This window comes from Passer domesticus, chromosome 1 (assembly GCF_036417665.1).
Source record: "Passer domesticus isolate bPasDom1 chromosome 1, bPasDom1.hap1, whole genome shotgun sequence".
Taxonomy (NCBI): domain Eukaryota; kingdom Metazoa; phylum Chordata; class Aves; order Passeriformes; family Passeridae; genus Passer; species Passer domesticus.
In genome coordinates this window covers 74,229,600-74,245,998 of record NC_087474.1, presented here as the reverse complement: position 1 = coordinate 74,245,998, position 16,399 = coordinate 74,229,600, and the positions used below count along the sequence as shown (strand labels likewise).

General features: G+C 42.1%; 1 protein-coding gene across 3 annotated transcripts in view; it reads right to left on the bottom strand.

The window, feature by feature from the left end:
• Window positions 1-3,662: 3,662 nt before the first annotated feature.
• Window positions 3,663-16,399, bottom strand: part of ELOVL2 (ELOVL fatty acid elongase 2) — a 54,177-nt gene continuing 41,440 nt past the window's right edge. For all 3 annotated transcript variants that reach the window (XM_064424754.1, XM_064424744.1, XM_064424763.1), the window contains exons 4-8: window positions 12,248-12,325; window positions 11,528-11,699; window positions 9,673-9,797; window positions 7,358-7,492; window positions 3,663-6,724 (exon numbers count right to left, since the gene is read on the bottom strand). In XM_064424754.1, the coding sequence (XP_064280824.1) occupies window positions 6,596-6,724; window positions 7,358-7,492; window positions 9,673-9,797; window positions 11,528-11,699; window positions 12,248-12,325 (639 nt within the window). In that variant the 3' untranslated portion in view covers window positions 3,663-6,595. The remainder of the gene's footprint in view (window positions 6,725-7,357; window positions 7,493-9,672; window positions 9,798-11,527; window positions 11,700-12,247; window positions 12,326-16,399) is intronic.

Below are 16,399 nucleotides of genomic sequence, written 5' to 3'. Positions count from 1 at the left end.
GAATGTCTGGAAAGGTACTCTAGAGCTCTGCCTGCCTTGCATAGGATGTGTTAGGTATAGCCTCTCCTGTGTGCATGTAAGTGTGGGAGTTGTTGGCTTGACACCATTGCCACTCAATTCTGGATTGCAGAGCTCAAAGCAGAGAGAGATCTGTTGTCCAGCTGCCTGAAGGCAAGCTGGAGACTGCAGAGGGCAAGAAATTTGGAGAATTAAACAGAAAATGGGAAGTGAAGCAGGAGAGATTTTTTTTTTTTTGCTGCCAGTGACTTTTGGCTCCAAGGAGAGTTCAGAATACAGTGAACAACACTAGGATTAGACAAAACAGCATCAGAGGTCTCTGGAAACTAAGCAGCAGACAACCCAAGCTTATTAATATTGTCCTCTGCTGTGACAGATTTCCCCAGAATATAGTTGCTTTCCACAAGACTGTGTTCTTTCAAAAACAGCATTCATTCTAATGCACCTTAATGAATTTGTGGGAACGTGGCAGATTTCCAGGCTTTGGGTTTCTATCTCCTTAGCTTAGAGAACCAGCCTCAGATTGCTGCATGGGTTAGAGTTGAGGGAATCCTCCCCTGCACAAAATGTAACTTCATAACAAAAGCCCAAGCCCTGGCAGGGTTTGTTTCATAACTGAAATAGGTTTGATGCTGTTCCTACTTGAGAAGGTCTCACAGGGTGGCACCAGCACAGAGAACAGCAAGAAGATGCTGTTGCCATTGTGTTACCATTTTATGCTTATTTCTTTATCTTAAGTAGTCCTGACTAGGGTTGGCATGAGCTGAAGTTTTTTCATCCACATCAAGATGCACTTGGTGCTTTCTTCCTTGGGTAGTTTAAAAGACAAGACTTCTTCAACCTTGCCCTTTCCAAAGGTTCAGATGTACTGGTCTCCCCCTGCTATTCCTAATGTGAAGGGCTGAAGTGCTGCTTTTACAACCACTGGCTTACTCTTGTTTCTTTGTGGGCTGGCCCTAGTGATCTGGCTACACTGCTTCCTCCTGCTACTCTTCAGTGTCCTTACAGCTGCTGTTTGACTCTAGGCTCTCAAAGCACTCAGCTGAAGCAGCCGTGACTTTTGGGAGATGAAGCTTTAACCTCTGTGAGCAGTAAAACTAGTTTTGCAACTTGGCAGCAGAGTTTTCAGCAGGCTCTGGTCCCACTAGAGTGGTGGCATACTCTGATGGCCCCAACAGTGTCATTAACCAAAACAGACTTTAAGATAGCAGCCTGAATAATCTGATTCTATTGCTATCCCACTGCCTGGATGAGCCAGGTCCTACATTTGGGGCTTTCAGTACTTGAGTAGTAGCCCAGGGATCTGGCTGTAGGAGTGTGATAAGGCTTGATCTGCACTGCTGCTTCTTATTGGGATCCGGAGTGCACACTGGTGAATGGAAAGGGATGCCTTGTGCTGTGTTACTCCCGCTCCTAAGTTCCAAGTTGAGCCTTCCAGTAATTCCTACATAAATGCCTAAATTCCTTACTTATATTCCCAACTACCTGGCCCAAGATGATGAAGCAACCTGGGCTATCAAGGTGCTTGATGTGAAGCAGACCCAAGAATTGAGATAAGCTGCCTGCGCTGCGGTTGCTCCTGTGCGCTGAATTCGGCAAAGCCACAGAAACAGCGCCGAGAACTTGCGCCCTTGGGGCACGGCATTTCCTTTGGGATGGGTGTGGACCTATTTAGGCTCCTTCATCTGCTTCTCCAAGCAGTTTGCAGCCCAGAGAGAACGTTTGAAATAGGAAGAGGATAAGATGGGATGTCTCTCTCTGGTTTAAGGTGTGGGGTTTTTTCCAAACTATGACAGTAATGGTTGATTTTTTTTTTTTAATAATCTGATGTTTTGGATGGATTCATTGCTCTCTTAAGTTCAAGCTGCTAAGTGTTTAAGCTTTGTCAGCACTGTGAAGTAGATGTGTAGAAACACTTGTTTTGCTACATTTCCTCACCCTTCATGTGTGTTGGCAGAAGGCTCTCTTGGTGTCCCCTCTAACTGCAAAAAGTTAGGAATGTTTTTCATCCAAGTATCTTTGCTAGATTATTTACAGAGTGCATTTCTGTATCTCTTATTGTTGCATCTCCAAATAAAGCTTGGAAGGTAAGTGTTGACCGCTTCAGAAGGCATGGAGAAGAAAAATCAGGGTTCCTTACTTAGTAAAAATTGCCATAATGCTGTATGTATTTACATTTGATTTTAACTCTTTTATTGGAAAAGTCTGAACCCCAAAAGGGTGTTTTAATGGTGGGTATAGGAGAGCAGAAAGGGATGTCACATTGCTTAAATACCTTCTACCCCTACACTCATCTATCCTTCATTTGAAACACTTTAGTGTTTGAGAAGCTCAGTGTGCTCCAGCTTGATGACCTGTGAATTGCCCAAGGTGAAAACTTTGGACTTTACTAATGGTCTTTCCATCTGTAGGCAGTAGAAGAGTTTGGAGAGAGCATCTGGGACAGAAATTACTTTTCTGACTTTGGACAGCCCATCTCATGCCACTTTCTGCACTCCCAGGTCAATTAAACATGTTTGACCTTAAACCTCCTGAAAGTCTGAAGTCCATTTCGTTTCTGCAACAGATGTGTAATTGGGTTATCCCAAAATTACCTTTTGGAAGGTAGGTAGCTGACCTTGGCAGGTTTCCTTTGCCCTTCCCACTTCATGCTTTTTAAAGTGCTATTAATCCAGATATTTCTTTTATTTTCTTCCTTTCAGTGCAAATATATATAGCTCAATTTTCAACCTATTCAGTTTCCTTGACACTTCTGAGCCAGACCAACAAAGATGTAGGTGCTGAGGTGCAAAAGCTATGCATCAATACCCAGAAAAAGAAATGGGAAATAGAAAAGTTCCGGTTAAGGACAATTGCTTTATGCATTTTAAGCTTTAAATAGGGTTTAATATTAAACTGACTATAATCCCTGCTGTTTATGCTGCATCTCTTTCAGAGGATGCTGCTGTGCCAAGTGCTTGTTTACCTGCACATTCTGTGCCAGTGCAGTGGCCCAGCCAAGGGTTACAGCTAATTCATGTCAAGGCTGTGTAAAGCCAGAAAAAAGGATGTCCTTTGTGGCTGGCAATGGGCAGAGGAGGAGCTGTGGTGCAGGGACAGCCCATCCTGCTATTGGTAAGGTGTGCTGAGGTTAGCTGGAGCACACAGGGACAGGTCCTGCTTCTGCACGCAGTAGAACTGTGTCGGAGAGTAATGCACTGGAAAATAGACTTTTCTAGGAACAGCTGAGAGCTGTTGTGTATTTTCAATCTGAAAGAAATTTTGTTTTTGAGATCCTGAGATTTATTTTTGAGATTTTGATTTCTCTATTGTCTCTCCCCTGTTTTCAACCATTATGTTCCATGAAAATAATCTGATAATCAAACAAGGACTTGATGGGCAAGTACAAGCTTTGAACCAAGTGAGTTCTCTACTTCAATATTACCTTTCTTCAAAAGTCCACATTTCTATAGGAAGAGGGGCAAAAAAACTGCTTGGAAGCTTTACACCAATACCAGGGAAGGTGGTGTATCAAGTTATGGAGATTGTTTTTGAATCTGATGTGACTGCCCTAAAATGCTTCTGAAAAAGCTGGAGAACAAAAGCAGTCTCAAGTAACCAATTACCAGCTCAATTTGATGCCTTAAGGAGAAATGGAGACAGCCTGATAGTAAAATTTGTTTATTTACAGTGTTATGTATTACAGGAAAATCAGTTTAAAAAGTCAATGCTTCTTTTTCTTCAAAGTTGCGGCATTTTGAAGATGTTAAGACGTATCTGAAGAATTTTAAACATACCTGATTCCAGCTTTCCTGGCTGATCTGGATCTGCAAGGTCTGAGACCATCTGGTTTTTTCCTTTTTTTTTTTTTTTTCTTGTTCTTTTTTTTTTCCCCAGCCCTTTGAATTTCAAGTAAGGCATTTATTTATTTCCTATTCTTTTGATGAGGTTTCAACAGAACCAAAGACAATATCTGTGGGTTTGATTGCCATAGTAAACTTTAACACTTAGCACAGCTGACGCTTTCCACCTTGATAGTCAAATGCATGCTTTGCCATCAAAAGATTATGGACTCCACTCGGCCTAAAATCCATGCTGGGCACACAACCCTTGTGTTGCCTGCCTTAGATGAATGGTCCAGCTCATTGCCTTGTTCACTGTCTTGTCAGCTCTTTCAGATTCCTCTGCCTTTACCCTGGCTTCCAGTATTAAGCTGATTTCTACAGAGTTCTGAAGCTCTCCTTTTACTCAGGGTTGTGTAAAACACCTTCAGTCAAACCCACTAATTTCTTACACTTTGGGATTTTTACAGTATCAATCAGAAATGCCTGTAAAGGTTCTGGGAAGGGCCAGTGAGAAATAGTATATGCATACAGTGTTCAGGTTTTGTGAACTCAGGGTTCTTGGGTGTTTTTGTTTGGGTTTTTTCTTTTGGGTTGCTGCTTTCCCCCTTAAGTGTTAGAGAAAACAAGCACTGGCTTTCAGTAAGTGAGGCTTCGTGACCAACTTCATGAAGAGGAGAGTAAATGTGAATATGCACCAGTTAGATCTAGGTTGGTGTGGTGGTGTAAAAGTGTCTGAATATTGCAGTTATTTTGGTCACCCGGCTCATGATGATGAAGTTCTGCAGTGAGGCTGCTAAGAGGTACTGCTTCTGCTGTAGCATTTTGGGAATTTCTGTTTTCTGCTGGAGCAGGAAAGTTTTGTCCACTTTGCAATGGCGCTGGAACTGGCTGGAGACAGATGGCATTCAATGGGACTTTCAAGCACACAGTCAAGCAGAACTCTGACACAAGACACCCTTCTTCATGCCATTTTCTCCTCTTGCTTTTGCTGGGCAACCCCATCTGCTCTTCTTCCCCTACTGTACCACTTCCTCAGCCTTTCCTTCCTATCCATGGGCCCTCAGGGCTACAGTCTCTTGGGCTGCTCCTGGTGAGGCTGGCTGCCCTGTGTCCACACTGCTCCTTGGGATAAACCTTCCTCCTGCCTTTATACCTGCAGTCTTCAAGAGTCCCTGACGGCAGATCATCTAAATGGGGATATCTGGAGGAGATAACTCTCCCTCTAGAGGTGGAGAAGAATTGGACAGTAGGATTTGGGACAGCCTCCTCTGCATGTGTGCCTCTGTGGCTGCTTGGGCCCTCTGTGCTGGCTGGGTGTGTGTTTTGGCTTCCTCCTGCCCTGGGACTCTAAAAGGTGACAGGAATGAGAGGACATATTTCCTTTACAGAAGTGCTTCACTCCAAGGGAATTGCTGGGCCGGAGTGACTCCAAAAGTTATTTTTGTTGAGAGAATTTTATACACAAGAATGGAAGAGATCAGAACTACTTCACTGTGAGGAAAAAAGTCTGTGTCTATTTTTAGTAGAGGAAAATAAGTGGGCTAAATGGGAAAAGGGTGAGTGCAGACCCATGAAGTTAACCCTGGGTATTCTTCATTTCTAACCATTTCAGTAGGGTAAATGCAGTGAACTGAAGCAACAAAGATGGTGATGGACTGTTGGGAGACACCTTTATAACTACAGACAGCAGATATCTCCTTACTTCCCCTCCAGCAGTTTGTGCCTCTGTCCTGTCTGTTTCTCCAGCCAGAGACCAGTCTGAAAGGTCCACCTGCCACAGGAATTCCTGTATAACCTGCTTGGCTCACTGCTGAACTTGCTTCTCAAATTTTCTGCATCTTCCAGTCTATTAATACGTGGCATGACAGTTTCCTTTGAATTAGCAGCGTTTGTATAGGAATAACTTTACACACATTTACACTGAGCGGGTTTGTCTGCCTTAAGTTGGCATGACCCTATTTATTTCAAAATCCATTTACCTGGAACTCCTGTGAAGTTAGCACATCCAAAGTGGGCTTGTTTTGCTCTATGTTCTGAATGCCATTATGGGCAGTGCCAGGGGCTACAAGCCCAGCCCCCTGAAATAGAAAGCTTCTGCCAGCCTTCCTGGCATTTGAATCAGGTAGCACTTGTGTAAAGCAAGTGAGTGTGGAGCCACAACCGCCTGAAATCTATGGGATGGCGCTCCTGGGCTCTGCCCTCTGTCACATCCTTCCCCATGGCCCCACAGGATCAAAGGGCACCTTGCTAGTGTGCTTTGGGGAATTGCTGAGAAGAAGAAAAGAGGGATATGGTGACAGAAGAGGTCCAATTCTCACCTTTCCTGCCACCCCTCCTTATTTTCTATCCTTGGCTGCAGTTCAACTGGATGTAGTGGGTGCACTGTGAAGCTTTGCCTCTCTTGCATGCACAGAAAGTGCTCACTGTGTTAGTCTGAACAGAGTCCTAACCTTTTGAAGGCATTGATGGATTTATCCATCAAGTGTTTCATAAGGCGTTTTTGTGTCAGCATTAGAGATCAAAAAGGTTTTCTTTTTCATATGAGAAAGATCTTGGCTTTCTTTGTTCTGATGTTGATCTTTGACAAGACAAGTAGTTCTACTCATTTTGTTAAAACCTAAACAGCAGTACATTAATAAGTGTCTGGTACAAAGACTGATAAATGTAATCAAATAGGTTTTAAGCTAAAGCTTGTAATTCAGTCTTTTTTCTTCTTTTTCTCTTTAGAAAAAAAATCATAGGAAACAGTATACTTATTGTGCTTTCTTATTATTCTGCAATCCATTGGCAGCAGCAAAGTAGTCCTTGTGGAAACCATTCTTGATTTCTGATGTGACAGGGGTTTCCTTTACAGCTGTTCTTGAAGGTGCTTTCCGGTATGTCTGTAAAAGCAAAATCAAAAATAAACATTTGGATTTGTTCAGTGCCTGCCAAAACACTGCTTATGGTTAACTGTAAATGGAGTTTACAGTTTGTCTGCTGTTTGATGCAGAGGTATATATTTGCTTCAGACTGCATTAGGAGTATAGTAGCCTTTTCACTGCTGTGGGTGATGTTACTTTACTAGCCTTACCGTAATACTTCTCAGTGTCAAGAGATTTCAAGCCTTGCGCACTAAAAGCTTTATGTATGCAGGCAGGCTAGAGCACTCCCTGCTAAAAGATGTTGAAGTAAACAGGCAAAGACAGAACTCTGATATTTTTTTTTTCCCCCCCTAAGTAGGTGAAAGACTCAAAAATTTGCCCACCAAAGCAAATTCAGACCTCCTATGTACTGAATGCAGTACCTGATCTGCTATACAAGTGCAGAAGAGTTGAGCTGCAATGAGAAAGTCATCACTACTGAGTAATTCTCTCAGACACGACTATATCTGTTACTCTTAAGTGATGTATTTATTTTAAGACTAACATATTTTAAGCACTGATGATGATCCTTTATCTGAGTCCACCCAGACTGCTATGCAAAAAGTTCTATTTTCCCCATCTTTGTCAGAGAGCTCTCAGAAGACTGCTTACCTTAATGTAGAAGTTGATGAAGAGGATGACTAGTGTGGCCATGTAGGAGGACTGGAACATGAGGCAGCCAAATGGGAATCCACATGGCTTCACAGCTGCACTGAGTGTGTGCACAATAGTGAGCAGAAACTGGATCTGTGGAGAGAAGATAATGCAGGTGTATTTGCTGAGAAAGGGTCAGTGCTAGCTAAATCAGACACAGCAATGTCCCCTAGTCCTGCTCCCTGAAAGTTTGAGTACTCTTAAAAAGTATCCCTTTATAACCTCGGAATGTGTTGTGAGTATTAAGTTAAAATGGTGATCTTGTGAAATTCAATACAACCTGAAGGGGTCAGAGGTTTCTTAAATTAAGTTTATAGGCCTAATTGACAAAAGGGAAGCTTTTATTTTTTTTTCTCTCAGATTTAGTAGGTGTTGTTCTATCTTCCAGTCCTTGTGACAGGTACAGTTGTTGTCTCTGTTGCTGGGCAGAAACCAGAGGAAACTCTGAAGGTTCCTGGCAATAGCTTTAGAAGCCTGAACAGAAAACGCAAAACTCATGTCCAAGGAGTTCAGATGGGCTATCACTTGCATTAATAGAGTTAAGGAGGGAACAAAGGCAGAAAAATGAGACCGAGAAGGAATTGCAGAGACTTGTCTGTATTTAGAAATGCGAGCCACAGCCCACACTAGTGCACCTCATTCTTCTCAGCTATATAAGCATGCCCTCAAACCAGTGTACTGAAGTGCATTTCCAGCAAGGAAGTGTGTTTCACCTGCAGGGATGGTCTCAGCTCAGAGAAACAGCTTTTGCTAAGCAAATTTCTACACAGGCATTTTAAAGCCCACTGCAAACATCTGAATTTCCAAATAATATGAACAGGCCCCACGAAAAAAAAGATAAAAGGAACTTTATTTCATATCAAGCCTTAGATCTTATTGATAGAAACTTTTGATGTGGCTCAGCTCCTCAGGTACAGCAACAGGAGGAACAGACTTTTAGAAGTCAGTCAATTTCTGTATTGCCTAAAGTTTGTTTGCATCATTTTGCATGTTGTAGTTGTACTGTGTTGTGGGTTATCCTGGCTTGGCTGCCAGCTGCCCACCCAGCAGCTCTCTCCCTTCTCCTCGGTAGAGTAGGGGGAGAAAATAAGATGAAAAGAATTTGTGGATTGAGATAAAGGTAGGAGGAGGGTAATTGATAAAACTTACCTATTACTGTTATAAGCAAAATAGACTTGACTTGAAGAAGATTAGTTTCAAGTACTGTCAATTAATAACACAGAAGGATAGCAAGAAATAAAATTAAAACCACCTTCCTCTAAGCCCCTGCTTCTTCTCAGGTTTAATTTCGTGTCTGAACTTCACTCCTTTGCTTCCTTCCATGTGGTGCAGGGGGATGGGGTTTGTAGTCAGCCCCTACTGCTTTGGCTTTGCTGCTCCTTTCTCCTCACACTCTTGTCCTGCTTCAGCGTGGGGTGTCTCCCATGGGAGAGAGTTCCAGTGTGGGTATTTCCCATCAGGTGCAGTTCTTCACAAGTTGCCTCAGCATGGGTCCCTTCCACAGGGCGCAGTCCTTCAGGAGCAGGGTTCTCCTGTGTGGGTCCCCAAGGGGTCTCACAGGTTCTGCCAGCAAACCTGCTCTAGGGTGGGCTCCTCTCTCCTTGGGTCCCTAGGAGCCTATTTCCCCATGGGCTGTATCTTCCTTCAGGGCAGACATGTCCATTGCTGCAGCATGAGGTCCCCCATGGGCTGCAGGTGGATCTCTGCTCCCCTCTGGACTCCGTGGGCTGCAGGGAACAGCTTCACCAGCACCTTCACCACAGGCTCCAGGGGAGTTTTTGGTGCTAATTCCCTCCTTCTGTTCTGACCTGGGTACTTGCAGGGCTTTGCTGTCTCCTCTCTGAGCTGCTATGTTATGTTTTTCACCCTTAAATAAATATTATATCATGAAGGTGCTCCCAGGTTTGCTGATGGGCTCAGCTTTGGCCAGCTGGGAGGGTCTGTCTTGGAGCTGATTCTGTCAGACATTTTTTTGACTTTTAAATCTGTTTTTTCCACAATTAAGGAGCAGTCATTTTCTATGCAATGGTTCAAAACTAACAAAATTTTGTGGATTAAAGAGTTTCTACTATTTCTTTTCTACAGAAAACAATTCTGAACAGTTTCCTTTATGAAATTATATCAAGCTGCACTAGTGACTTATGCTGTATGATAGTTTAGTTATACTTCAATTCTTACTGGCTTAATTGTGTAAATAACAATGTTTAGCTATAGTTCATTTAGTCCTCTCTCACATTTTGAAGGATTTCAATAACAGTAAAACAGATACTTACCAGTTGTGCCTGAGTGAGGTATTTCTTCCACCAGAGATATTTGCGCATGGAAGGGATGACTGACAGTCCATAGTAAGAATACATAAGCACGTGGATAAAGCTATTCAAAGTGGGTCCAAAGAAGCCTACAAAAATCCATTATGGAAAAAATAATTAAGTACCAACTGCTAAAAAGTGAGAGAGGATATTATTGCTTGTGATATTGCTTCTATATTGAATCTCTTGCAAATGGTAAGTATTCCTTTCATGCTTTTTCCTTGCTAAAGACATTCCTGATGTGTAGAGGTGCTGTCCTAGGGACAACTGAAAAACCAAGTGATACTTCTTAGTGGGTTGTTCTCATGCTGAATTTTGTATTTTTATCTGATATTTTTCTTCTCCTCCACTTTTTCCTACTCTGTAGTTTACAGGATAATTTTTCCCTCTCCTAAAGCTCTTCTTTCTGAGTCTCTCCATTATTCCTGTAAGCTTTAAACACTGCTGTGGATGGCTTTGCTGCTAGTATGCAGCTTAGGACCCTGGGAGACTCCTGTATTTCTGCTCTCTGATGCAGTAGCAAGGGCTTTACTCTGAACTAACCCAGCCTTTTGTGCCTGTGTTTGATCACCACTCTTGTTTTCTTCATTGGCTCTTCTGCTAGATGCACGTTTATAGAATTTCATCCCAGATAATACCTTGCTGCTGTTATTAGTAACATTTAGTGAATACTAGTTCTAGAGGAAATTAATTATCCTCTGTACTTTGCAGACTATGGAGAAGCAGCAGCACTACTCTCAGCTGTGTGCTTGTGTGTTTGATGGCAGTGCCACAACTACAAGAGGGACTCATCAGTAGTTCTCATTTTGCCACTGATTAATTACTTAGCTACTGGTTCAATTACAGTAGTGCAGTGCTAGTGTAAAGTGTGGGGACCACACATTAGAAAGTTCAAACCCCCACTGATTTGTTTACACCTCTAGAAATAGCTCCTAATTGCTATGAAATCTCTGATTCCTGCTTCTACCTCTAACAGTAATTTACTTTGATTTTGTGCTGTCCACAGTAAGTGCCAAGAAATGTGAATTCTGCTTTTAGCTCTGAAAAAGACCTGCAACAAGTTTCTTTACAAAATGTTACAACGGGCTGTGGTGACTCACTCTAATAGGTTGCAAGAAAACTGGAATTATTTTCAACTTTGAAAGCAGTTCCACAGGAAGCCTCTAGTTGTGTGAAGCCCTGGAAAAGTGTGCCTGTTGTGAGACAGCTGAAGTAGTTCTCTGCTGTTTGGACTTCTAATACAAATGCCTGGTGACCAGCCTGTGGCATCACAGATCCCTTCCTCACAGGGAAGATGATGACAGCTACTGTAACCTTCTGAGGGTGTATTCTCATAGGAAACAGAACAAACTCAAATTGGTATTTTAATTAGTGACTAAGTAAAGTATCTGCTAAAGCAGAGATTGATGTATACAAGAATTGAGCCTGTAAAAGGGCCATTGATTTGATTTGTTGTGATTTATAAAGGCTTTACCAGGGTCCTGACTTCTTCCTGCATCTGCTTTTGGAGTAGGTTTTGTATGTGCTGGCTCCTCTGTGCTACTCAGTACTGTGATGCTTAAAAGTGGTTTGAAGAGAAGTAAATACATGAGTTTGTGACAGCTAAGTTAAAAATCTAGGGCCTAACACTCAGGTATTTTTGGCCTGAACTTTTAACCATGCTTTTAACTTTCCTGTGTTCTGCAGGTGGTCTAAAAGGCTCTGAACCCTAAAGGTGCCCTCATATGGCACAGTGGCACAATTCCTTTGTATGGTGACGTGATTCCTCCCCAGCTGCAGCTGACTTAGACCCAGGGTGATGAAGCAAACAAAGACTTACTCTGCCCACAAGGTATCCAGTTCAGAACACACCACCAAATGTTAAACATAGTGGCATGGTGATACACGTGAAGGAAGGTGATCTGGTTGCTTTTCTTTCTCAGTACAAAGAAGATAGTGTCCATGAATTCAATTACTTTGGAAAAATAATACCACCACAGCACCTTGGCTACCTGTACAAGCAAGAACAAAGGAGCAGGAGATCAATATCTGTCCATACAATTGCTTAAATATTATTGTATGTCTTCACTCCCTAGGCATGTGACTTCCCAGAAGGCATTAATATGCTATTAAAGGAGAAGCACAAGTTCTGCCTTCAATTTTATTTTGCTTTTCAATGAGTTTTCAAAAGCAGTTTTATAAAAACAATGTCTTTTAGGAAACTGTATAAATATATAATTATTAAAATATAATTTAAGAAATGTAACACTTGAGGAAGGGTTTTCAAATTGTTTTGTTGGGGTTTTTTTCCAAAGGTGCAGTTTTGTGGGTGGGTTTTTGCTTCATTTTGTGATAGTTCAGTTTTTTTACTGAACAATCTACCATTTTCTTGACACTGAACAGATTTTGGTTCCGGATTCTTTTGAAGAAATCTGAATTTGATACTCAATGCAATGAAATCTGTCCTCCTCTAGAGCAGAGATATTTAATCAGAGCTAGGACAATTAAAGACATTTCAAACAGAAAGGGTGCTGAGGGCTGAGCTGCTTTTGTCTCTCACCCGGATATCGGCCTCCCCTGCGCTGTGGAGGTTCTGGCACTGCAAGTTGTAGCCGCCTTCCCATGTGGCAAGGATGAGCTGGAACAGAAAAGAGGAATTACGTTCATGAACAGATGGAATGGTTTTTTCCCCCTGCAGTTGTTCTGTCCTCATTGGTGGGTATCCACTCCTTCCATGAACTGACGCTCTTGAACCAGATGACTTGCTAATATCTTATATTTTGAAAGGGGAAAGGCATCAGTTAAGCTGGAGATATGAAATGATGCATTTCTCATCTTTCTCTGGCTTTAGAGCCTTCAAGGCATCCATTAAAATCTCTCATTATTTAATGCACCTCCAAATCCTCACTCCAAAGAAAATGCCGGAATACTCTGTCTTTGTCCTGAAGCAGTATGAACAGAGCTTAACACAGCTACTTGCGCAAAGCTGCCCTTGAGAAAAATTCCATTTGCCAAGCAAACAGAAGGCAAATGCAAAGTAGTGCAATGGGAGAAATATTTCCTAATGCCATACATGTCTTTATAAGCCACTGTTAAATGCTGGAGGAAGTGAAGGGGAGAGCAGGCACAGTGCTGAATGGAGGCGTGAATAGCACACAAGCAATTTCTTAGATTCTGCACATGTCACACGGGGAAGAAGACAGAGCAATGAAATATCAGAGTGCCACACTGGGATGGAGCAGGTTTCTAGAAAACCATATGGTAGTTTTCAGTATGGAATATTTTTATAGTAACAGCCACCTAAAGCACTCAGCAGCCCTTTTGGAAGAGGGAGCATCATCTCTTGCTTATAAATGTCATGTAGAATCCACTGATTTTTAAAAGGTCTTGCTTATTCTCAAGTAAGTGCAAAGTGGGTTTGGGGATAAACTGAGCAACTCGTGTTCTGGGGTCTTTCTCACCCTCTACAGACACTGTAGAGAGTGAAGGTGGGAGAAATGCATTCAAGTGTTATGCTGTAAGCAGAATTGCAAGATGCTGCGAGAAGCGAGTTCCTTTCAGCTCTGGAGCAGTATTCACAGGGATGATGTGTGTCAGCACAGAAATTTTCCCTCTAGTTCACAATGAAATGAACTGTTCTGTGTTCAATCTGTGACAGCCCATACAAAAGAGAAGCAGAAACATTCTCAGTGATCAAACCAAATTAATTCCTAGAGTAAATACATTTTAAAAATGATTATTGAGACTATCCAGAGAATTAGAAAGTAGCCTAGAATGCTTATTGTAAATTCACACTAAAATGCACTGAAACCAGGAGAACCATGGTCTTCTACTATTTTTCTTCTGAATTCAAACTCTGTCATTGTCCCTGTAATATGAACTTAGCTGTTTTAGGTGGCCAAAACAGCCCACAGAAACTTCAGAGAAAGATGACAATACAGTTAATGAGTGTTTTATAGACAAATGATATGTAGCAATTGAGGCAAACATATTCTTTTACATTTTTCTGCTTTGCTGAAGAAATTTGACCTCAAAATTTTCTGCTGCAGTAGGTAAAATGTTGGTTCACAGAAATTGGCTGGGAAAATATGCAATTTTCAATATTTTGATTAGTCTATTTTATAACTGTTCTGATTTGTATATGATTACAGTGGATTCATTTTTGAAAAATCTTTTGTGTGTTGTCTCCTTGCGTATTAAAGGTCAGGAGTGAGGGCTGATTCATTGCCCAGCAGCTCCTGCGTAAAGCCCTGAGGAAAGAATGTGGTGTTATCACCATGTGTCAGGAGCTGCAGTCCTCCATGGAGACACTTTGGGGATATTTTTGGTCTGGATTAATTGATACTGGTTTTTTGTTTGCTTTTTTAAACTATCTGATAAGTGGTAAAGTAAGCCTTACCAAAGAACTCTGTTGTGCTTTTACTTCTATATTAAACCTGTTTTTGATGATACCTTTGCCAGTGATTTAAGTAACCTTAAAACACACATTCACCAAAAATTGGTGTAGTCAGCAGGTTTGCAAGCACTATCGCTGACTACTTATAAAAGCATGGAAGAAGTCCGAGTCCTAAGTTCTCAGACAAATGGCTCAGGATAACTGGTGTGATTGGAAAGCTGGGGAGGAACACCTACAAGTTGCTAGGGGCTGTGTAAAGGCTAGGAAAAAGAAAGTGATCATTTGCACAGTGTTAGATAATTTTCCAGAAGCTGCCTGCCACTCTAGAAAAGATAATATTGAATATAAATAAGGACTGAAAACTGAGATGGAAAGGAGATGAGTTACTACTGTCCTTCAAAATAGAACAGCTCCAGAGACAGCTACAGGAGGAACAGAAAGAAAAACAAAAGTTGAAGGAAAAAGTAGACCTAATGTTTATGTGGGCTCCAAGCCCTCCTGACATTGTGCAGATTAGTAAACTAATTGCATCTCCAGAAGGCCTGGAGGGTAATGGATGGAATGGTCCTTGGGATGAAAATACCAGAGTTCTGCACCTGGGATACAGCAGCCCTGGGTAAAGAGACAGACTGGGGAATGAGAGGCTGGAATGCAGCCCCATGGAAAGGGACCTGTAGGTCCTGGTCGATGGCAAGCTGAACATGAGCCAGCAGTGCCCTGGCAGCCAGGAGGGCCAACCCTGTCCTGGGGGCATCAGGCACAGCATGGCCAGCGGGCAAGGGAGCGGATTGTCCTGCTCTGCTCTGCTCTGCTCTGCTCTGGGGCAGCCTCACCTCCAGTGCTGGGGGCAGTTTTGGGTGCCGCAATATGAAAAAGATGTCAAGCTGTTAGAAAGCATCCAAAGGAGGGTAACAAAGATGGTGAAGGGCCTTGAGGGGAAGACTTACAAGGAGAGACTGAGGTCAATTGGTCTGCTCAGAATGGAGCAGAGGAGATTGAGGGGAGACTTCATTGCAGTTACAACTTCTTCATGAGGGGAAGAGGAGGGGCAGGCACTGATCTCTTCTCTGTGGTGACCAGTGACAGGACCGAGGGAGCAGCACGATGCTGTGTCAAGGGATGTTTAGGCTGAATATCAATAATAACGTTCTCACCAAGAGGGTGATTGGAAGAGGCTCCCTGGAGAAGTGGTCACAGCACCAGGCTCAACAGAGCTCAAGACGTGTTTGGACAATGCTCTCAGGCACATGGTGTGTGCCGGAGACTCTTGGAGTGTCATGTGCAGGGCCAGGAGTTGGAGTCAATCATCCTGATGGGTGTCTTCCAAATTGACATAATTTATGTAGCTTTCCTGCCAGTGCTGAACAGGTGAGCTAAATAGTATCACAAGGTTTTGGGTTTATTTTTTTCGAGTACTTAATTCAAAGGTTCCATGTTGGAAAATGAGTTGAAAAGACCCTTAGAGGCTCATAAAGAAAATATTTCTTTTCAATGTCACAATTTTAAAATTTGTTAGTTAGGTAATCTGCAACTCCTTAAAATGGTCAGCATGCAAATGGGGAGTAAGCTTTGGGGTCAGAATACCACTCTGTCTGACTGCATGGTTTAATTTAATTTCTTTTGTTCATTTCCTCATGATTTAAAAAATGCCAGATTTTACAAATCATTCTATTTACTTATTCCCCAGTCATTTTACTTGGCAGAAGAGTTTCCTCTGGTTTGTGTCTGCATTTCAAAAGCCAGCAGCTTAGACTGGAGATCTTTTTTGACTTTTTTTAACCTCAGTCTTTCACATCAGCTTTTCTGTAGCTTAGAATTTATATTCTCCATTGTAGGTTCCTAACATACTGCTGTGTCTCCTTTAAGGAAAAGAATTCACTTTGAGTTTTGACTCCTCTGCTTTGCAAGGTAACTTTCAAGATTTCTGGTTAACTTTCTAATTAAAAAAAAAGGGTGGAAATTTGGAAAGCAGTAATTTTTATGGGATCCTGGTGATCCTAGGCCATGACTTTCCTGTTGGCTCTCAATGGGGTGGAAGGCAAGCAGCTCACTCAGTGGTGCAAAGTGAGCCAGATGCATATCTGGAACAGAATATGCCAGAACCTTGACATGAGACATTTTGGTACCAGGTCTCTTTTTTTCTGATATGAAACCCAGACACTACTTGTACTGTTTTAATCACTTTCTCTTTTGTATACTGAGCAGTCACAACTCAGCAGAGCTGATGGTGTGTCAATCACTCAGAGATGGTGAAAGTGCAGGATCTAGCAAAGAGATAAGAAATCCTCTCTCTCTTTTGAAACACAAATTCTCTCC